At 43.3% G+C, this 23,875-nt stretch overlaps 2 protein-coding genes across 2 annotated transcripts; one reads left to right on the top strand and one right to left on the bottom strand.

Moving 5' to 3' along the window:
• The first annotated feature begins 818 nt into the window (after positions 1-818).
• Positions 819-3,699, top strand: TMEM147 (transmembrane protein 147). Its single transcript, XM_072155165.1, has 7 exons — positions 819-1,004; positions 1,649-1,718; positions 2,054-2,119; positions 2,483-2,619; positions 2,911-2,995; positions 3,183-3,304; positions 3,463-3,699. The coding sequence occupies exons 1-7, from the start codon at positions 928-930 to the stop codon at positions 3,581-3,583; spliced, it is 678 nt and encodes a 225-aa protein (XP_072011266.1). The 5' UTR covers positions 819-927; the 3' UTR covers positions 3,584-3,699.
• Positions 3,700-4,316: 617 nt separating this feature from the next.
• Positions 4,317-19,142, bottom strand: ATP4A (ATPase H+/K+ transporting subunit alpha). The gene is made up of 23 exons (XM_072155163.1): positions 19,007-19,142; positions 15,137-15,271; positions 14,479-14,538; positions 14,166-14,369; positions 10,657-10,770; positions 10,418-10,552; positions 10,125-10,242; positions 9,590-9,858; positions 9,255-9,453; positions 9,061-9,170; positions 8,844-8,978; positions 8,573-8,765; positions 8,289-8,464; positions 8,004-8,140; positions 7,760-7,910; positions 7,478-7,646; positions 7,205-7,359; positions 6,956-7,079; positions 6,694-6,839; positions 6,240-6,373; positions 6,065-6,166; positions 5,635-5,726; positions 4,317-4,734 (listed from the first exon to the last, which is right to left on the bottom strand). The coding sequence occupies exons 1-23, from the start codon at positions 19,016-19,018 to the stop codon at positions 4,706-4,708; spliced, it is 3,099 nt and encodes a 1,032-aa protein (XP_072011264.1). The 5' UTR covers positions 19,019-19,142; the 3' UTR covers positions 4,317-4,705.
• Positions 19,143-23,875: the final 4,733 nt, after the last annotated feature.

Raw genomic sequence — 23,875 nt, 5'->3', positions numbered from 1 at the left:
GGAGTGACAAAGGTTCTGACTGAGGTATGTGGGCCCCATCGGACACCTCGTTTTTGTGGTCTGTGGGGGTCTTATCACTGAGACCCCCACGATCAGCGAGTTAGGCCCTGTGGATAGGTCCTAACTTGAATTTGTGGGAAAACCCACTCCTCCCTCTGCCGCTACTCCTACCGCCCCCCAAATCTTGCACTAGTATGACATAGTATAGTAAGACATAGTATAGACATATGTAGGTGACGCATGTAGGTCCATAAATATTTAGATACCTACATAAATGACCCCTTTACTGAAGCATATGTAAGATATAGTTATATAATGCACCTAAACATAAAGTCCAGACTTCCAACGTTCATTTGAGGGGATCCACATTACAATGGGATGAACGGTTTAGTAGTTTCTACTCTTTAACAATCTATAGCAGGACAGCAAGCAGAGATCTAGCAAACCGTAAGGAATTCATACAGAAAGCATATTGGAAAATTGTAGAACTTTTCCTTACACAAACCATATGAATGTAAGTGGACAACCCAGCATGCTTTGCAACATTAAAGCCAATTAATATTTCCCCCGATGCAGGACTTAAAGGATTTGTCAGGGATGGTGGATTAGTGAGGTATCCAGGCAGGATATGGTCTAGTGATTATGTATTTATGTACATCCCGAAGTCTTATAGTAAATCCCTCACTTGCAGGACAGTGACAGAAGTCCCAAATCTGCTGAGTAGTCACTGACAGCTCACACTCTCTGCGCATGCTCCTGAAAAAGACGGCCCTCATCTTGCTACACGTAATACGCATGCTCCGAGCGGTTCCCTCAGCCCGTGCAGTAGTGCGCATGTTCCAAGAGGTTAGGGCTGCATTACGCAGGCGCACTGTCCTGGATGTGATTGGTCTCTTTTAGGTGACCGGGCCGGGGTCGCTGGTCGCCATGACGCTCTTTCATTTCGGGAATTGCTTTGCTTTAGCTTATTTCCCGTATTTCATTACATACAAATGCAGCGGCCTGTGAGTACCGGGAGCAGGGGGAAGGTTCTGGTACCGGGCACTAAGGGGAGGGGAGGCATGTGGTACCGGGAGGAGAGGGGAGGCATGTGGTACCGGGAGGTGTGGGGAGGCATGTGGTACCGGGCACAAAGGACAGGGGAGGCATGTGGTACCGGGAGGTGTGGGGAGGCATGTGGTACCGGGCACAAAGGACAGGGGAGGCATGTGGTACCGGGAGGTGTGGGGAGGCATGTGGTACCGGGAGGAGACTGCTGTAACTAAGGAGAGGGGAGGCATGTGGTACCGGGCTCCAGGGGGAGACTGGTACCAGGCACTGTAGGTTGATGGTACTTGGCACTGTGGGAGGGGAGGCCTCTGGTACCGGGCGCTGGAGGCAGTACTGGTACTGCGGGAGGCAGTGCTGGTACCGGGGCCGAGGGGAGGGGAGTCTGCGCTGGTACCGGGCACTGGGGGCGGGGGGAGGCTTCTGGTACCGGGCTCTGGAGGCAGCGCTGGTACCGGGCACTGGGGGCGAGGGGAGGCTTCTGGTACCGGGCTCTGGAGGCTGCAGGGGCGGGGAGGATGCGCTGGTCCCGGGTTCGGGGGTGGAGGGGAGGTTGTGCTGGTACCGGGCTCTGGTATGACTGACAATCTGCCTCTCACAGGTCGGAGTACAGCGCCTTCTGGAGATGTGTCCAGGCTGGGGCCACCTACCTGTGTGTGCAGCTCTGCAAGGTAAGTGACACCAGGGGTACTGATGGCAAAGGAGGGCAGTGGTAGTTGTACAACGTTGGGCAGGTGGTGGATCATTAGGAGGGAGTAGCCTGCGGGGCAGCCTGGTACCTGGGCTATTGGTGGCATCGGAGGGACATACTGGTGCAGCGAGCTCTTATTATTGTGGGTAACGAGGTCTGGGGGACATCTATGTAATAATGTGGTGCAGTATTGGGCAGTTTAGCTCTATAAGTAAGTGCATTGATTTTTATTTATAATCTCCGGACGGCTTAGGTCGGGGTCCTCCAGTTACCACCACCATAGTGTCTTAGTAATGGACTTGTTTTCTCTTCCAGATGCTTTTCCTGGCAACGTTTTTCCCAACTTGGGAAGGAGCAGCCGGAGCCTACGACTTTATTGGGGTGAGAGACACTTGGGGCTTGTTATGGGGAGACTCCGTGACCAATAGGTTAATAGTAACTCTACTCTCACACGTGTTTAGTTATAACAATCCATTAAGGGTAAAGTCTTATACTCCAGTCACATACAAAGCTGCATTTTATCAGTCATTATCTTATTCACTCTTGATCCGGCGTCAAGTGCCATCCACTACATGCAGCAGCTCTGGATGTGACTGGAGTATAAGATGTAACCCTTAATGGATTGTCCCAAATTGATTGTGTTTGGTATAGTAGCTTAGCCCCATTCTGTAGTACCACATATAACACTTACTGTGGCTCCTTGATGTGAGTGCCCATTATGACGGTATTATTGGCATCTCCTAGGAGTTCATGAAGGCCACGGTTGACCTGGCGGACCTCCTGGGGTTGCATCTGGTGATGTCCCGCAACGCAGGGAAAGGCGAATACAAGATCATGGTGGCAGCGATGGGATGGGCGACAGCAGAACTTGTCATGTCCAGGTAAGTGCGTGTAAAAAATGCAATTTTTGTATTGTGCCAAGTGCGGAGGAGTATACGGCACGGCAGCCACTCGTTTCTCAAAATCAGTGGTAATGTGAGCTCCCTGACTGCACCAAGGTGATGTCTGTGGTGTTCACTTCACCTTTAAATGATAGTTGTAAGTCTTCACCTGATGTGAGCACAATGACTGACTATGATGTGAAACAATCACTTCCCCTTTAAGAAGTCCCTGTTGGAGTTTGGTGAATACATTGTGTGCTGACGCTGTTTCTTGTCTTGTTTTGGTGCCAGGTGTCTCCCCCTATGGGTCGGGGCCCGAGGTATTGAATTTGATTGGAAATACATCCAGATGAGCATCGACTCTAACATCAGCCTGGTAAGACATTCTCACTGTCTTGTGTGGAGACCATACAGGAAAATGGGACCCCCAACTATCATATTGTGATGTGTGTGGGTTGGGGGTCATTTTAAACCTTGGCACAACCCCTTTAAGCTTGTGGAGTCTTCTATGGTGGTTGCATTATACCAGATTTATACCTTTAATGTGTTTCCATTGGTGTCAGGTGCACTACATGGCGGTGGCTGCCCTGGTCTGGATGTGGACGCGCTACGATCTTCCCGCACACTTCCGGCTCCCGGTCACGGTCCTCCTGGGCCTCAGCATGTACAAGTCCTTCCTCATGGAGTGAGTATCTACTAAAGGGGCCTGTGTGATGTGTGGGGGTCTTGGGCAGGAGATTTTATGTTTAGCCTGGACTCGTATGAACTGGATGTAAATGTGAATGATTCTAGTCACTGACAGCAGGCAGAGGTGCTGACCCAGTCTTTGCTCTCTCTCCGCAGCTGCTTTGTGCACATCTTCTTGCTGGGCAGCTGGACGGCTCTGCTCCTGAAGGCTGTGAGCACCGGCGTCCTGTCCCTGAGCTGCCTCACCCTCTTTGTAAGTCTCGTACACGGTAACTGAGCGCCCCCTGGTGGCCCTCTGCGGACTCTTCATTCATGAAGAACTCTATATGTATTCTTCTGTATGTATTAAATTAATTTCATAAATTCTTTATAATAAAACACACACTGACCTTTCACCTCTGGTCTTACTCCGGTTGCAACCAAAGCTGCATTCACTAATCTGCTTTAAAGATGCAGAGCAATTTATGTCACTGCTGACCCCTGCTGGTAAGTGCATGCATAGAGCATGTCCTGCTGCAGTGCATTGTGAAAGATATCGCCCTTACTATGTGGTGTAATACATCTCCCATAATGCAGTGCAGCAGGAGACTTGTTGAATATTTCTATTTTGTGTGTATTACTTATCAAGGTGCATCAGATCTTCTCTAGTCACATCCAGAGCTGCATTCTTACAGGGGCTTTCCATGCTTTGGAAAAAAAACTAACTTTTAAGACTATCATTACCTCTAGCCCAGCAAGAACAGAACCTTAAGAGAGCCATGCTGGCCTACAGGGGTGACTATTTTGCAAAAGCAGGGAAAAAAACTAAATACAACTGTAACAAACCTTCAGCTGTGACTAGGACTAAGTCATTATTTGCTCTTCAGCTTGACTTCTATACCCTCCTCCATTTCCCTGCTCTGCAGTTCTCTCCTATGTGAACATAATTGAAGGCACTGTTCATCCTGTGCTTCCTGGTTCACGAATAGAATGCTAGGATTGCAGTGAAGACTGAACACAGAGGACAAATGTTACTGTTTTAATAATTTATTAATATAACTTGTTAATCTCCATCGTACGGAGCTGTGACATCACCCGAGATCTATTACCACGTGCCTCCCTTTTTGGGGTGGTGCATGGGGCGGGGTCACAGCAGAAGTAGATAGTATAAGCACCGCCCCTCAGCCTGCCCAGGCACAATGAAGCGACACTGCAGCAGTACCCAGAGCAGCTCCCTGGCCGCACCGTTTCTCAGATCAAGATTTCCAGATTTCTTATTATATACAGTAGATTCTCTTGATTTGTCTTGTAAAATGAACAGAGATGATACGGAGCGGCTCCTTGGGAGGGAGGGGCCTGACTTCCTGCGTCTTCAGCTGCGGAGGAGGTGAAGGGTATGTGACTGGGGTCTGCAAGGGGTCTAGTAGTAAAGCTCCTTGTCCCACCAGCCTAAGGAGAACACAAAGTTAGTATGAAGATGACTTAAAGGGGTGGGAACAAAACTTTTTATTGGTTTGGGGTGTAGTAAAATTAGGCCACACCCCTATGCATTGCAGCAAAGAATTAAGAAGGTAATCAAGTTATTCAAGAAGGTATCCAGATATTCATTCATATATTAAATCGGTGATGCCAGCTCACATGCACTTGCTATTGAAGTGTATGGTAGTCTAAGCTCCGCCCACTACAGCTGTAATCTGTTCTATGCTTTACACTGCAGGTCTATATGGATACAGCTATGAGCTCTCAGAGCTTCCAGTTTAGCTACAGGACCGATTAAAGGGGTTGTTCAGCCGCTAAAGTGAAAATTCCTATCCGCAGGAAAGGGAATAACTTGCTGATCAATGTTGGGACCCCTATGGATCACAAGAATGGGGGTCCATTGTACCCCAACTCAACGGAGCAGCTGCTCACACATGCACCTACTGCTCTATTTGTCTCTATGGTGCGTGCATGTCCGCCCTACTGCTCTCGTGATCCATGGACCCCCATTAATCAGCAAGTTATTCCATGTCCTGTGAATTACAGGATAAATTGTCATGACTGGACAACCCCTTTAAGGCTGCCCTAGTCTATAGTCAACTTGCTGACTAGTGTTCTGTATCTCCCTCCGCCATCCTTTACACTTCAACTCTGCTTCTACACATAAGTTTCTTTATCGATGAGAAAAGGAAAGGGGCGATTATAACCCTCCAGTGAGTAAGGGATTATTATAAATCCTGCACATAGACAAGGAGGAGGAGCCAGAGAATGACTGATTCGTATCTCAGTCCCTTTATGGAGGTCTCCCCTTCGTGTGTGTGTGTGTGATATATATATATGTTGTATAGTATTTGGGGTAAATGTACTCACTTCCTGGGTGCCTGCGGACTCCGAGCTTACGGATCTCATCATAGACGAAAATCAAGATACCGAACGGCAGAGGGACGAGCCACCACTGGAATCTATGGAGAAGGAGGAAGCGATTAGGTTAAGGCTGGGTTAAAGGGATCCTCTGGGATGTTTGTCAGACCACAAAATAAACTGCAGCTTAAAGATGACCATTGCAGTGTCTTTACTTCTTACTGAGCACAGCGCCATTCCTTTCATAGAGGCCACGCTTGGTATTGCAGTTCAGCACTGTTTATTTGAATAGGACACATCATGGCGCCCCCATTCAATCTAATATCTGTCACCTATGCTAGGCTTAGGGAATCAATGTGCAATATCCTGGAGAACCCCCTTTAAGGATGTAAGGTCAGGGGTCGACACACAAGGACGGACGTCTTAGGGATTCTCTTACCGGATGGGCATGAAGTTGAAGATGTTGGGCATTCCTGGGGTATAACACAGTAAGTTACCGAGACACAGCTGGAAGATGATGGCGCTCACCAAGATCTTATTCCTAAGGGAAGAAGAAAGTAAGGAATGACGTATGATTTAATAGGAAAATCCGGATGAGGACGGAAGATACGCACCTGAAAAATCCCTGCTGGAAGACGGACAGACGCCGGGTCTTCCTGATGAGGACGTCGGAGATCTGGCAGACCTCAATACTAATGAAGAAGCAGGTGTAGCAGTTGTACTGCTGGTAGAGGCGCTGCCCGAAGGTCTGCAAATACAAGTCGGATTTAAAGGGGATGTCCAAAATCAACAAGACATGGCTGCGCCTTCTAAACCAGCGCCGCACAACTGCTTATTCATCGCTGAGCTGCAATACCAGGGACAATCTGAGGACAGGCGAGGCGCTGTTTCTGGAAAAAGGCAGCCATATTGTTTTAATCCCTTTAAATAAGGACTTTAATTCTACACTTTATACTGCCCTAACAGTGACCCTTGCGGAGGTTTGTGAGTACTGCATATAGGGCAATTGCTTAAATTGCTAGAGGCCCTATTTTGGTTTTTGGTGCTATGTCCCCCTGCTTGAATTACCCATTCCTGGCCGTAGCTGTCCTGTAAGTCCTGCAAGTGCTGGTTCTCCCAGTTCCCGCGGAGTCCCAGGCAGTAAGCCGGGAACCAGCCCTCCTGAGCCATCACCGTGAAGTAATCCACAAAGCCGGCAAATGATTGGATGACACCTGGAGAACGGAGAGAGAAGATCTGCTGGGTCATAGATGGAGGACAAGTCCACCAAGTCACATCCACCACCACACACTCGCGATGTGTCTTATGTCTGTATGTCCCCATCATTTACCGATCTGGAAGTAGGAGTACACAGCCAGAGCTTCATTCACCAGGCGGTCACGGCGCGGGTTTCTTGGTTTCAGGTGCATAATGTCACTCTCTGCCTTCTCATAGGCCAAGGACACAGAGGGGAACTGATCAGAGGAAGAAAGGAGGACATTTATAATGTGGAACATGTATAACTTATCCTGTACTGATCCTGTATTATACTCCAGAGCTGCACTCACTATTCTGCTTGTTATCTAGTTTCAGTACTCACAATATCAGTACACAGCTCGATGAAGAGGATGGTGATGCAGCCCAGGGGTAGGGGGACACTGGCGGTGATGTAGATGAGATATGGTGCCAGCTCGGGGATGTTCTTGGTTAATGTGTAGGCAATGGATTTTTTCAGATTGTCGAAAATCAAACGACCTGAGAGATAAAACAACGATCCCATGAATCATACACATAAGGGAGGTGGGGAGCAAAACAGTATTTCTTCACCAGTGTTGCCCCTCGGTGGTAACAAATTCTTTCAGTTGTGGCTTACCCTGTTCTACACCTGTGACGATGGACGCAAAGTTATCATCCAATAGGATCATGTCGGCCGCGTTCTTGGCAGCATCAGACCCGGCGATACCCATAGCGACTCCGATGTCGGCCTTCTTCAGAGCGGGAGAGTCATTGACACCATCACCTGTCACAGCCACAATGGCTCCCTGTAGGCATAGCAAGCAGTTAGATCTGATGGTGTACCACCTAAGTGTTCTGGATACAATTGGGTCTACACCAGATTTCGGGTGCTAGATGATATGACATGACGGTTATTTACCAGTTTCTGACAACTCTCCACAATAATCAGCTTCTGCTGCGGGGAAGTACGGGCAAACACCATCTCCGGGTGCAACCTTAGGGCCTCCACCAGCTCCTCACTGCTCATGTCTTTCAGCTGTCCACCATTGATGACGCAGGCCCGTGCATCCCTGAGGAGTCACATAGAGACACGTCACATGCCTGACACATGGTGTAACATTCCAAATCTTTGATTATCAGGATCTTACTGGACGTCTTATTACCGTTTGTTGACTTGCTCTACAGGAATGCGTAGACGAGCCGCAATGTCTTCCACTGTTTCGCTGCCTTCTGAGATGATTCCGACACTGGCTGCAATAGCCTTGGCTGTGATTGGATGATCTCCAGTGACCATGATGACCTACAGGGACAAATATTATCATCTCATGTTGCTACAGTTGACAGAAAACCAAGTCGGAAAATACAAAAGTTTCACTTTAGAGGGGATGTAAGGACTTCCTGTAAAAGTTCTCAACTATAGAATCTCGTAGATCTTTGTATTCACTTACTCGGATTCCAGCAGTTCTGCACTTCATGACGGCGTCGGGGACGGTGGCTCTAGGTGGGTCAATCATAGAGATTAATCCAGCGAAGCACAGGCCACTGGTGGGGAAGTTCATGTCTTCAGTGTCAAAGTTGAATCCACGGGGAAACTCTTTTTCGTTGAGGTAGAGATGACAGAAACCTGATGGGTGTAATAAATGGGACCATTAATACTAATATCCAATGGAGGCTAAAGCCTCAATGATATTTCTATAGAAGTCCTATATTCTGCCTATGTTCTTCTACTTACCCAAGACTCTCTCTCCAAGGCCTCCAAGGTCCATGTATGCTGTCTGGAAGGCTTCTTGCCATTGGGCATCCAGAGGAAGCTCCTGTCCTTTAATCATGATGCTGGAACATTTCTCCAAGATACGTTCCGGAGCTCCTTTCATTACGAGAAGGTAGCGCAGGTCCAGGGGGTCTTGCAACTCATGGATGGACAACTGGAGAATAATACATAATCAGCATAATGTCACCATTACAAAGATCTTTCTCCTCAAAGTATCCGTCGTCCTTCTCACCTGAAACTTGTTGGTTGAGTTGAATGGAACTTCTGCCACTTTCTTGAAACGTTCTCTGTACTCCATGACGTTACCGACAGTCAGCTCGGAGAACTTCAGCAGAGCTGACTCAGACGCATCTCCAATAACAATTCTCTATAGAACAATACACGTTTTGAGAACTCGCTGCTAACCGCTTTTGGTTTGCAGATCTAGTTTACAATGAAGTGGTTCTCACCTTAGGTACTGGGACACCATCCTGCCCACCCTTGAAGGCGGCTCTGTTACAGAGACTGACCACCCTACTCAGAGCTCTCCAAGTGTCTGATGTCTGGTCAAAGCTTTGTCCTGAAATTGGAAACGATAAGTTCAGACGAACCAAACACTCAATGATATTATGAATTCTGTAAGACTTTGGGCGACAAAAATCACCTGACTGGTCCTCAGTGGTGTCAGCTGAATGGATCTGGTTGTCAAACCACAGATGAGACACAGTCATCCGGTTCTGGGTCAAAGTTCCTGTCTTGTCTGAGCAGATGACTGATGTAGAGCCCAGAGTCTCCACAGCCTCAAGATTCTTGACAACACAATTTTTACGAGCAAGACGCTTGGCAGTGAGAGACAGACATACCTGAAGACCGAGAACAAACATGTCAGATGGTCCACTTCTAGCAAACACTATCCGATAACCAGTCCCCATAAGGAGTCATGGTCCATCTGCTCATTTCAACCAGTACCGTAGTCTTTTTCTATACTAATTTTCTTACCGTGACAGTGGCCAGAAGACCTTCAGGGACATAGGCTACCACAATAGCCATGAAGAAGACCATGGCACGGAGGAAAGGATAACCAATAACCATGGCAACAATAAAGAAGGTGCCTCCAAAGAAGATGGCCAGTCCAGCAATGATGTCCACAAAGTGCTCAATCTCAATGGCAATTGGTGTTTTCTCATTTCCCACTCCAGAGGCCAAGCTGGCAATACGACCAATGATGGTGCGGTCACCGGTGTTAATAATGATTCCTGTGGCGGTTCCTGTGATGAAGCAAAGTCAAATTATTGACATTAATTATGAACTTAGATTCCTGGGTTGTCAAGGATTAGGAAGACATAACTCCATTCTAGTACCAAGAGCACCACACATGACCCAGAAGATTCCCATAATATGGCCATACTCAATCTCGGGTCAGCGTGTGCCTAGAGTTTACCACCACAGAGGTTCGTGATGAGGATAAGACTTCCAGACTTGACTTTGAAGACATGTTTAGTGGCCTAATATGTAGTAGACTAGGGTTCTTTACCTTCCAGACACATGGTGGAGAAGAAGGCAATGTTTCTTGTTTCCAGGGGGCTTTCATGAGTATATTCCGGTGATCGAGTTTGGGGTTCGGATTCACCAGTTAGAGAAGAGTTGTCCACCTAAAACGTGATGAATGAGAAAGACACCAGCTTTATGAAAGAGTAGCTTTCAAGATCATCCCCCAAGCCCAGACGTAAGATCTCAGAAGATGCTGGAGGAGTCATGCATTTAGCAATTAGGTAGAGTCTACAAAACTAGTAACTTTTTGGAGGAAAGATGTTTTGGAAGCTTTACCTTACAGCCCTGCGCTGTGATAATTCTGATGTCTGCTGGTACACGGTCTCCACCCTTAATCTCTACCAGGTCTCCCACCACCAGTTGGTTGGCGTTGATCTGAAACTTTTCCCCATCTCTTATTACGGTGGCTTGCTGAAAACGGAAATATGGACATTAACACCGAGCAATGACATTTCCATGTTGTATGAATGATGCGGCTGGTGGAGATCTTAGTGACCAGCCATGATTAGTGATACCTGAGGCACGAGGTTCTTGAAGCTGGCAATGATGTTTGTACTCTTGAACTCCTGGTAATAACCAAAGCAACCAGTGACGACCACCACAGCGATGAGGGCGACGGCCAGATACAGCTGGAAGAAGAAGACAGAGATAAATTATTGACTGGTGGTGGACATACGGCGTGTTAACTGGGAACTATTACTTTAACACAGGTCTGATAGGTCATAGTAAGATGTTTTGCTCGGTGGAGGGGGAGGGGGGGGGGGGTGTCTAGATGCTGTAACCACCACAAATCAACAAAATGAAGCCCTCAACTTTTTGCTATGCCCTATTTTGGGTTTTCTCAACTATATTTGGGATTTCCAAAAATCAGCCTGGAGTCTGGAAGTTACTATGTTGGAGGTGCCCTATACTATTTGAGTACTGCGCAGTTGTATGATGTGCTTACTGTATAGTGGTGTTATTTGAGGTCTGCAAGGTGGATGTATGTATGTACTATATAGTGGTAATAGGTGGTTACTATATAGTGGTAATAGGTGGTTACTATATAGTGGCAGTTTGGTGGTATTATGTAGTTATTGTACAGTGGTTTTATGTGGTTTCTGTATAGCGGTATTATCTGAGCACTGCCTGGTGGTATTATATAGTTACTGTACAGTGGTATTATGTAGTTACCGTATAGTGGTAATATCTGAGCACTGCCTGGTGGTATTATATAGTTACTGTACAGTGGTATTATGTAGTTACCGTATAGCGGTATTATCTGAGCACTGCCTGGTGGTATTATATAGTTACTGTACAGTGGTATTATGTAGTTACTGTATAGTGGTAATATCTGAGCACTGCCTGGTGGTATTATATAGTTACTGTACAGTGCTATGACTAAGAGCTGTAATAGCTCGAAACGCGTCAGCTGTAATCTTATCCTGCCTATCATGTTTTAAACTTTGTCATCAATAAAGAAGAAAAAAAGATTTTAAAAGGAAGTGCTGCGTTTACCTTGATTGAAATTACAGTGGTATTATGTAGTTACTGTATAGTGGTAATATCTGAGCACTGCCTGGTGGTATTATGTAGATTCTATACAGTGGTATTATGTAGTTACTGTATAGTGGTAATATCTGAGCACTGCCTGGTGGTATTATGTAGATTCTATACAGTGGTATTATGTAGTTACTGTATAGTGGTAATATCTGAGCACTGCCTGGTGGTATTATATAGTTACTGTACAGTGGTATTATGTAGTTACTGTATAGTGGTAATATCTGAGCACTGCCTGGTGGTATTATATAGTTACTGTACAGTGGTATTATGTAGTTACTGTATAGTGGTAATATCTGAGCACTGCCTGGTGGTATTATATAGTTACTGTACAGTGGTATTATGTAGTTACTGTATAGTGGTAATATCTGAGCACTGCCTGGTGGTATTATGTAGATTCTATACAGTGGTAGTATGCGGTTATTGTATAGCGGTAATATCTGAGCATTGCCTGGTGGTATTATTTATAATTACTGTACAGTGGTATTATGTAGTTACTGTATCTTGGTAATATTTGAGCACTGCCCTGGGTGGAATTATGTGGTTATTGTATAGCGGTAATATCTGAGCATTGCCTGGGAGTATTATATAGTTACTGTACAGTGGTATTATGTGGTTACTGTATAACAGTAATATTTGGTGGTATTATGTGTTTACTGTATAGTGGTGTTATTTGAGGTCTGCAAGGTGGATGTATGTATGTACTATATAGTGGTAATAGGTGGTTACTATATAGTGGTAGTTTGGTTACTATATAGTGGTAATAGGTGGTTACTATATAGTGGTAGTTTGGTGGTATTATGTAGTTATTGTACAGTGGTTTTATGTGGTTTCTGTATAGCGGTATTATCTGAGCACTGCCTGGTGGTATTATATAGTTACTGTATAGTGGTAATATGTGAGCATTGCCTGGTGGTATTATGTAGTTACTGTATAGTGGTAATATCTGAGCACTGCCTGGTGGTATTATGTAGATTCTATACAGTGGTAGTATGCGGTTATTGTATAGCGGTAATATCTGAGCATTGCCTGGTGGTATTATTTATAATTACTGTACAGTGGTATTATGTAGTTACTGTATCTTGGTAATATTTGAGCACTGCCCTGGGTGGAATTATGTGGTTATTGTATAGCGGTAATATCTGAGCATTGCCTGGGAGTATTATATAGTTACTGTACAGTGGTATTATGTGGTTACTGTATAACAGTAATATTTGGTGGTATTATGTGTTTACTGTATAGTGGTGTTATTTGAGGTCTGCAAGGTGGATGTATGTATGTACTATATAGTGGTAATAGGTGGTTACTATATAGTGGTAATAGGTGGTTACTATATAGTGGTAGTTTGGTTACTATATAGTGGTAATAGGTGGTTACTATATAGTGGTAGTTTGGTGGTATTATGTAGTTATTGTACAGTGGTTTTATGTGGTTTCTGTATAGCGGTATTATCTGAGCACTGCCTGGTGGTATTATATAGTTACTGTATAGTGGTAATATGTGAGCATTGCCTGGTGGTATTATGTAGTTACTGTATAGTGGTAATATCTGAGCACTGCCTGGTGGTATTATGTAGATTCTATACAGTGGTAGTATGCGGTTATTGTATAGCGGTAATATCTGAGCATTGCCTGGTGGTATTATGTAGATTCTATACAGTGGTAGTATGCGGTTATTGTATAGCGGTAATATCTGAGCACTGCCTGGTGGTATTATATAGTTACTGTACAGTGGTATTATGTGGTTACTGTATAACAGTAATATTTGGTGGTATTATGTGTTTACTGTATAGTGGTGTTATTTGAGCACTGCCAGGTGGTTTTATGTGATTGGAACACTGCTTGGTGATATTATATAGTTACTATACAGTGGCATTATGTGGTTTCTGTATAGCGGTAATATGTGAGCACTGCTTGGTGGTATTATGTAGTTACTATACAGTGGCATTCTGTGGTTATTGTATAGCAGTATTATCTGAGCGCTGCCATGTGGTATTATATAGTTACTGTACAGTTGCATTATGTGGTTTCTGTATAGCGGTAATATGTGAGATATTATGTAGATACAATACAGTGGTGTTAAGTCGGTATTGTATAGCGGTAATATCTGAGCACTGCCTTGTAATATTTAGTTGCTGTACAGTGGTATTATGTGTTTACTGTATTGCAGTATTATTTGAGCACATCCTGGTGGTATTATGTGGTTACTGTATAGTAGTAATATTTGAGCACTCCATGGTGGTATCATTCAGTTACTGTACAGTGATATTTGTGGTCACTGTATAGGTATTGTATTATTTGAGCACTGTTTGGTGGTATTATGTGTCTTCTCTATGTAGGTGTTACTTGAGCACTGCATGGCGGTATAACGTTGTTATGTATTATATACTACGTCCTTCCTATTCCCCTGTGATTAGCACATAGATTACGGATGATCAGGGAAGCTATGATTGAGGTGGTCTATGGATACTAGGACCACCACTCACATTATCCGCGGCCGTCAGATCTCCCTGCGACTCCTGGATACCGAAAGCGATGAGGCAGATGACGGCAGCCACCCACATCAGGCACTGCAGCCCTCCTGCCAGCTGCCGGGCAAACTTCACATACTCCGGGGTGCCCTTAGGTGGCTTCAGCTCATTGGGCCCATCTCGGATTAGGACCTCACCCGCGTAGCTGCTCTTCATACCCTATGGGGGTATAATTCGGAGAGATGAGATAATCTGTGCTCTACATTGATTATTCCTATGGAATGGGCCCCACAGCATCAGGGGCCCCTTTGGTCCGGATCTTACTTACTTTTGTGATGTTGGTCTGATACTTCAGCTCCAGCTCCTCTATGGTCAGCTCATGGTCGTTCTAGATAAAGAAACATAGATTATTAGACCCCCCTGGGATCGGATATCTCTCTATAACTGGATGAATTGGACACTCTGGATCCTGGGAAAGCTGGGTGACTTAACCTATATGGGATTTTAAGTGGCTGCAATGTTGTTTGTTACTGAGAATTGAACATCATTTGGGAGAAATTGTAACACATTAAGGAAACCCTGTGGAATTGTGTCATGTTTGCAACCGCTGGCTGCTAACAGAGAGCAATAGAGCAGGCGGCAGGTTCACTGCTTGTGGTCTGTTGTGATATTTCCTCAGGATGTGGTTGTGGTTTTTTATTTTCCACCTCCTTATAGAAATTTTTGACAACTGTTGACATTTCCTTCCGTCACTTCCAATTAAAGTGTCATTTTTTGGCCAAGTATAAATTTAAGTATAAGGAACCTATAAAATGACGATTGAATTGGAATTTCCTCAGATCTATCAGTCCATATACTGAGCTTAATTAGAGAAGAAGCATGGCTGATGCTCCATTCACATCCAGAGCTGCGGGCATAACTTGGTTGGTTGCCATTGAATGCAGCTTTGGATGTGATTGGAGTATAAGGCATAAGAGAATCCTTACAATGTCCATCTCCTTCTTCATATTTTCCAGCTTCTCCTTCTTCTTGACCCCTTTTCCTTCTTTCTTCTTGATTTTCACGTCCATGTCCCCCTGTCCGTCCTTCCCGACCTCCACCGAATACAGATCATAGTTCTCCTGTGTGGGGAGAAGGAGGAGGATAGGATCAGAAAAGTGAGAATTAATATACAATAAAGTCTCCTCCGTCTGTCCTAGAGGAATAATGTCCTCTAGGGGTTTTATCTTGTTTGCAGCACGTGGTGTGTATTGTGTCCTCAACCATCACTGCAAGGTCATCAGCCAAGTACACAAACACCGGTCACACCACGTGACCCATACATAGCAGGAGGACACTGCCTATAGGGGGCAGTATTATAGTAGTTATATTCCTGTACATAGGGGGCAGTATTATAGTAGTTATATTCTTGTACATAGGGGGCAGTATTATAGTAGTTATATTCTTGTACATAGGGGGCAGTATTATAGTAGTTATATTCCTGTACATAGGAGGTAGTATTATAGTAGTTATATTCTTGTACATAGGAGCAGTATTATAGTAGTTATATTCTTGTACATAGGGGGCAGTATTATAGTAGTTATATTCTTGTACATAGGGGGGCAGTATTATGGTAGTTATATTCCTGTACATAGGAGGTAGTATTATAGTAGTTATATTCTTGTACATAGGAGGCAGTATTATAGTAGTTATATTCCTGTACATAGGAGGTAGTATTATAGTAGTTATATTCTTGTACATAGGAGGCAGTATTATAGTAGTTATATTCCTGTACATAGGAGGTAGTATTATAGTAGTTATATTCTTGTACATAGGAGCAGTATTATAGTAGTTATATTCTTGTACATAGGGGGCAGTATTATAGTAGTTATATTCTTGTACATAGGGGGGCAGTATTATAGTAGTTATATTCCTGTACATAGGGGGCAGTATTATAGTAGTTATATTCTTGTACATAGGGGGCAGTATTATAGTAGTTATATTCTTGTACATAGGGGGCAGTATTATAGTAGTTATATTCTTGTACATAGGGGCAGTATTATAGTAGTTATATTCTTGTACATAGGGGGCAATATTATAGTAGTTATATTCTTGTACATAGGGGGCAGTATTATAGTAGTTATATTCCTGTACATAGGGGGCAGTATTATAGTAGTTATATTCCTGTACATAGGGGGCAATATTATAGTAGTTATATTTTTGTACATAGGGGGCAGTATTATAGTAGTTATACTCTTGTACATAGGGGGCAGTATTACAGTAGTTATATTCTTGTACATAGGGGGCAGTATTATAGTAGTTATATTCCTGTACATAGGGGGCAGTATTATAGTAGTTATATTCTTGTACATAGGGGGCAGTATTATAGTAGTTATATTCTTGTACATAGGGGGCAGTATTATAGTAGTTATATTCTTGTACATAGGGGGCAGTATTATAGTAGTTATATTCTTGTACATAGGAGCAGTATTATAGTAGTTATATTCTTGTACATAGGGGGCAGTATTATAGTAGTTATATTCTTGTACATAGGGACAGTATTATAGTAGTTATATTCCTGTACATAGGGGGAAGTATTATAGTAGTTATATTCTTGTACATAGGGGGCAGTATTATAGTAGTTATATTCTTGTACATAGGGGCAGTATTATAGTAGTTATATTCTTGTACATCGGGGGCAATATTATAGTAGTTATATTCTTGTACATAGGGGGCAGTATTATAGTAGTTATATTCCTGTACATAGGGGGCAGTATTATAGTAGTTATATTCCTGTACATAGGGGGCAATATTATAGTAGTTATATTTTTGTACATAGGGGGCAGTATTATAGTAGTTATACTCTTGTACATAGGGGGCAGTATTATAGTAGTTATATTCTTGTACATAGGGGGCAGTATTATAGTAGTTATATTCCTGTACATAGGGGGCAGTATTATAGTAGTTATATTCCTGTACATAGGGGGCAATATTATAGTAGTTATATTTTTGTACATAGGGGGCAGTATTATAGTAGTTATACTCTTGTACATAGGGGGCAGTATTATAGTAGTTATATTCTTGTACATAGGGGGCAGTATTCTAGTAGTTATACTCTTGTACATAGGGGGCAGTATTATAGTAGTTATATTCTTGTACACAGGGGGCAGTATTATAGTAGTTATAGTCTTGTACATAGGGGGCAGTATTATAGTAGTTATAGTCTTGTACATAGGGGGCAGTATTATAGTAGTTATATTCCTGTACATAGGGGGCAGTATTATAGTAGTTATATTCCTGTACATAGGGGGCAATATTATAGTAGTTATATTCTTGTACATAGGGGGCAGTATTATAGTAGTTATGTTCCTGTACATAGGGGCAGTATTATAGTAGTTATATTCCTGTACATAGGGGGCAGTATTATAGTAGTTATATTCTTGTACATAGGGGGCAGTATTATAGTAGTTATATTCCTGTACATAGGGGGCAGTATTATAGTAGTTATATTCCTGTACATAGGGGGCAGTATTATAGTAGTTATATTCCTGTACATAGGGGGCAGTATTATAGTAGTTATATTCTTGTACATAGGGGGCAGTATTATAGTAGTTATATTCTTGTACATAGGGGGCAGTATTATAGTAGTTATATTCCTGTACATAGGGGACAGTATTATAGTAGTTATGTTCCTGTACATAGGGGCAGTATTATAGTAGTTATATTCCTGTACATAGGGGGCAGTATTATAGTAGTTATATTCTTGTACATAGGGGGCAGTATTATAGTAGTTATATTCCTGTACATAGGGGGCAGTATTATAGTAGTTATATTCCTGTACATAGGGGGCAGTATTATAGTAGTTATATTCTTGTACATAGGGGGCAGTATTATAGTAGTTATATTCCTGTACATAGGGGCAGTATTATAGTAGTTATATTCTTGTACATAGGGGGCAGTATTATAGTAGTTATATTCCTGTACATAGGGGACAGTATTATAGTTATTATATAGGTTACAGATATAAGTTATACAGTGAGTGACATTACTAAATCATTTCAATCATATTTTGATCTTGATATAATCAGGGTTTTACTTCTCATCCTGAACATTGATAAGATCACATGTTGTTACTCTATTTTCCTCACTATTCTCTGTACTTTCCACTGATATCACAGAACTTTCCGCGCTCTGTAATCTAGACTTTAGCTGTAATAACCTCTTACAATCACATATCTTGTATACAATGCACTGGGTAAACACTTCTTTATGTAATCTCAGTTATGCCGGTAAAAAGAATTTCAGGTGGACACGATAAGGGTGAGATATTATATCCACAACTACTAATTGTACGGTAGATTATTAGCTGGACGTGTGCCCGGAGTGCGGTATTATAGGCATAGTACCTATACATGTCCTCTATAGGGGGTAGTACTATTATATATTGTAGCCAGTTGAAATTCGTTTTGTTTTCATTCTAAGACCAGTTCTTCACATATTGTATGTAGTTGTGAATTTTGGTAAATTTAGGGTTACTTTTGTATTTGCCCCCCTAAAATTTTATACGATTACTGTGTGATAATTGAGTGTATCCCCCTCCGCACTGTATCCCCCCTCCGCACTGTATCCCCCCTCCGCACTGTACCCCCCATAGGCACTGTACCCCCCCTCCGCACTGTATCCCCCCTCCGCACTGTATCCCCCTCCGCACTATATCCCCCCTCTGCACTATATCCCCCCTCCGCACTGTATCCCCCTCTGCACTATATCCCCCCTCCGCACTGTATCCCCCTCCGCACTGTATCCCCCTCCGCACTATATCCCCCTCTGCACTATATCCCCCCTCCGCACTGTACCCCCCATAGGCACTGTCTTACCTTCTTCCCCATCTTGCTGGTTCGTTCTTATGGGGACTCCAGATCAGACTGATGGTTGTTGCCAACAAATCTTGGCCAGGACTTGGGTTCACCTTATAAAGCTCGGGATACGGACCCACCCAGAGGCACGGAGTCCATCCCTTCCCCCCCTCCTCACCCTGGACCTTTACGTCTGTAGGTAAGATCCAATCTCAGGACTGTGATAAAACAAGGACGTGGAGATTACAGAACCTTCTCCTGTCCTTCAATATCTGCCCCTGTGCTGTATAATGAAGGTGCCGGAGCTAGGAGACCACATCCACCCAGCGTAGACATGTAATACAGTATCTAAGGGTGGGCTACACTTACATGGAATGGCAAACATTTGGATACATTTAGATACAGCAGTTAAGAAGATGATTGGTTGAAAAGGAACCGGTCACCAGATTGTAACCACTTGGCTCCTTTTCCTTTTTGTGTTTCCATTTTTTGCTTCCCAGCTACAAAAAATCTAAAAATTCTTGACTTTTCCATGTACAGAGCTGTGTTTGGGCTTGTTTTGTACTTTCCAGTGATCGTATCTAATATTCCATGCCGTGTACTGGGAAGCGGGGAAAAAAAATCCCAAATGTGGTGAAATTGGTGAAAAAACATGTCTGCACCACTTTCTTGTGGACTCTGTGGGGCACATTTACTAAGGGTCCAAAATCGCGTTTTTCCGTCGGGTTTTCCAAATGTTACTGTTTTGCCGCGAATTGCCCCACAATCGGATTGTGTCGCATCGGCGCCGGCTTGCATGCGACGAAAATCGGGGACGTGACCGTCTGAAAACCCAACGGAATCTGAAAAATCGTGCTATTTTTTTTAAAAAAAGTGTTGCTTGACACGCACTTACTGTACATGCAGCAGGAATAGGATGGTGAACTCCGGCGGACCTTGGCGCAGCAGCGACACCTAGTGGACGACCTTAGTGAATCGCCGGAAGACCCGAATCCTCGTCGGAGAATGCGCCGCTGGATCGTGACAGGTCCGGATAAGTAAATGAGGCCTTTTATTTATGGCTTTTCACTTTTAGTCCCATTTAAAACCTCAGATGTATTCCTTGGGTTGGTGCGATCACGGCGATACCAAATTGATATAGGTTTTAATTAATGCAAACTGTAAATAAAAACTAATTGTTCCAAAAAATTATAGAGTTTTTAATATGTTTTAATAGATTTTTTTTAAAAAGAAAATCTTCTGCCTCTAATAAAAAACTACAGCGTACAGATCTGTGTGTGGTCTCGTTTTTTGCGGGATGAGATGGCGTTTTCATGGCTACTATTTTAGGGTTGCTGCAACCTTTGATCACTTTTTATAAAAAATTTTTAGCAGTTGCGAAAAAGTTGCAATACGGATATTTGGGCTCTATTTTAGTTCTATCTAAATCTATTCTAGTTTCAGTTTTTTTTTTAATTCAACACCAGGAATAACTGTTTTTATATTTTTATAGATTGGACATTTTGGTGATGCAGTGATACCGAACTTGTTAATGATTTTTTTTTTACATTTATTTTTATATTAGTTCTATGGAAAACAGAGTGATTTGAACTTTTAGGTTTTTTTCTTCTTTTTTTCTATTTTCTTTTTACTTTTTTTTTTTTTTTTACTATTTTTTTAGACCTCCAACGGTACTTTAACCATTGGGTGTCTGATCGCTTCTTCCTTACACTCCAGCAGACGCTCAGAGATCAGGCTGAATGACAAGTCTCTGTCGCCCTCTGATGACCTCATCCAATATGGCGGGGCATGCGCTGCCAGGATTTAAATGCCTCCGGCAGCTTTTCTGGACTTATTTAAGTTAACATTCGTGATTGGTGCCAACTGCGGGTGTTACCGGTGGGTGTTTGCTGCACTATGCAGCAAATGCCCACCTGGTACAGAGAGGGCTCAGTCTGTGGGAGTGTGTCGGCAAGGGGTAAAATACCAGCCCCTTGTCCTTTCTAGAATTCCTGATTTTATGTGAAATCTAACCCGTTTACCTATAAATAAAAATGTTATCCAGAGCCATGTGAAAATGAGCAGAGAAGAGTCATATTTTGCCTGAGATGAGTCAAGTATAGAGGCTGCAAGGGGAGCATCACCTCAGTTACCCATATCTTCCGTTCTGTGGCAACTAGAAATATGCAGCTAGTGTTGTATTAAAGATAAAAATCTCATCTGTCAAATTGCATGTGTAAGGATTGTGTTTCTGTGAGCTACCGAACTGGAGATACAGGCAGTTTCTAACATTCTCATGTAGGGTTTAGCATATTTGCAACTCAAATGGTGCTGTTACTCCACATCCTCGTAGCCTCTAAAGAAAATTTGCAGATCTGATTTTTATGAAGTTCTGGGGCACTAAATGTTTAATGAAAATAAGAATCAGACTTGTAAAGAACTCAGGAACCTGTCACCGGATCTTTGTTATTAGGTAGACCAGTGATGGTAAGTTTCCTTAAATAATAGGCCTCATAGCTTTATGCTCCAAAAACTGCTCAGCGTAACATATACGTAATATGGCACAGGCTTGTAGCCATTGATGATCTCCGAGGGATCAATCTCCGACTCCTCTCCTCTTCCTTCTTTGTTTTGCTCTCAACCTTCTTTTATCTAAGTTGAACTTTCACATGAACAAGTCACATGACGTTGGAGGGAAATTGGGCATAATTCGGCCATTTTCACTTAGGGTTGTACTAACTGTTGTTGCCAGTGGTTTAGAGGTTGAAGGCTGTGTGTTGAGTGTGTGTATTTCGAGAGCACAAAAAGTTTAGTGACTACCTGGCACTGTATCAGTGTGTTTTTGTGGAATTAGCATTGTTCTGTTGCTGTATTTCTATAAAGAACCTGTTTCTACTGCTGTATTTCTTTACAGAGCTCGGTTATAGCACTGTATTTTTGTGTGGAGCTTGGTTCTGGCACTGTATTTCTGTATGGAGCTCGGTTCTGGCGCTGTATTCTGCTTCTGAGCTTAGTTCTACTGCTGTATTTCTGTGTGGAGTCCGGTTTTGGCACTGTATTTCTGTACGGAGCTTGGTTCTAGCACTGTATTTCTGTACGAAATTCAGCTCTGGCGCTGTATCTCTGAACAGAGCTTGGTTCTGGTGCTGTATTCTGCTTCTGAGCTTAGTTCTGGTACTGTATTTCTATAAAGAACCTGTTTATACTGCTATATTTCTGGGTGGAGCTTGGTTCTGGCACTGTATTTCTGTATGGAGCTCGGTTCTGCTGCTGTATTTCTTCTTCTGAGCTTAGTTCTGGTGCTGTTTTTTTTTTTTATAAAGAACCTGTTTCTACTGCTGTATTTTTGTGTGAAGTTCGGTTCTGGCACTGTATTTCTGTAGGGAGCTTGGTTCTAGCACTGTATTTCTGTACGGAGTTCAGTCCTGGTGCTGTATCTCTGTACGGAGCTTGGTTCTGGTGATGTATCTCTGAACAGTGCTTGTTTCTGGTGCTGTATTTCTGCTTATGAGTTTAGTTCTGGTGCTGTATTTATGTTTCTAAATAGGGGACATTGGGTCACATTTATCACTTTTGTGCGCCTAAGTGTAGTAGTTGCGCCTAAATTCAGCCGCACTGTTTTGCCAGAATTATCACAAGCTACAACCATCTGTGATAAGTATATTTCCTGCCTCTTATTAATCACTTTACTTTAACACAGTTTAGGCGCAGTTTAGGCGCAATGTTAGATTCGGGCACTTACATGTCATCCTGCTACAAGCTCCTCTCTGCTTCTCCCACAGCCCAGAATGAAGATAACACTCACAGCAGCACCCAGGTGTGTGGCACCCTGCACCCAGTGACCTCCTCAGCAGCACCCAGGTGTGTGACACCCAGCACCCAGTGACCTCCTCAGCAGGGGCTTCTCCTGGAGGGGATCCCCCAGTGCTGGTCTCCCGCTGCACCCCTGTAATTCTGCACAATATCCCCCTCAGACACTGTGCAGAATTACATGGGGGACACTTGTTTGTAGTATCTGCAACATTCTGCAAACTTGTGCAAACTTCTCTTGCTGTGAGCTCAGCGTTTTGCAGAAACTGTAACTAGAGTCTGCAGCTCCTGTCTGCAGTGTATCTAAGGTATCTATTATATGTTCCAGTGTCTGCAGAGTATCTAAGGTATCTATTATATGTTCTAGTGTCTGCAATGTATCTAATGTATCTATTATATGTTCTAGTGTCTGCAGTGTATCTAATGTATCTATTATATGTTCTAGTGTCTGCAGTGTATCTAATGTATCTATTATATGTTCCAGTGTCTGGCTGAGCTCTGCTGCTAGAAATGAGCTGTTCTGCAAAGGGGCTCAGAGCTTTCTTCTCAGATAACGCCACCTTCGGGCTGGAGTGTTTTTGCGCCCGTTTTTGCGCCTAAATGCAAAGGTTGCAAGTGATGAATATCATTAGGCGCAGCAAAACATCTGGATTGGTAAGATAGATGAGGGAAAGCTGCTTATTTTTGCTGCTCGGCTAGTTTGGCGTTTAATCGCAAAAATGGCGCAAAAACGGTGCACCTGAATGAAAAGGCGCAAAAACAACAGAAAAAACAAGTGATAAATGTGGCCCATTGTATTCATTTTATGGACTTGGCTGTGGGGCGCACATTTGTAAATTACCTAGAAACTGTCCTGGACACTGAGACATTTTATCACAATTAGATAACCCAGGTATTTCCTTTGAAGCAATGAATTGTGTGTTTCTTAGATTCCAGGATTTGGGACGTTTTCTTATGTAAATCTTACGTGTGTGCCGCGTCTTGTAGAGGTATTTCCTGGGACGCTCGTCACACAAGAAGGAGAGAGAACGTCAGAGGAGAAGAGCAAACAGAGTATAAGAATCGTACGGCACGTGTGACAGACATGCTGTGCACATGGCT

The sequence above is a fragment of the Engystomops pustulosus genome, chromosome 6, assembly GCF_040894005.1.
Source record: "Engystomops pustulosus chromosome 6, aEngPut4.maternal, whole genome shotgun sequence".
NCBI classification, from domain to species: domain Eukaryota; kingdom Metazoa; phylum Chordata; class Amphibia; order Anura; family Leptodactylidae; genus Engystomops; species Engystomops pustulosus.
The sequence above is the reverse complement of the archived record's forward strand: the minus strand, read 5'-3'. Positions and strand labels throughout refer to the sequence as shown.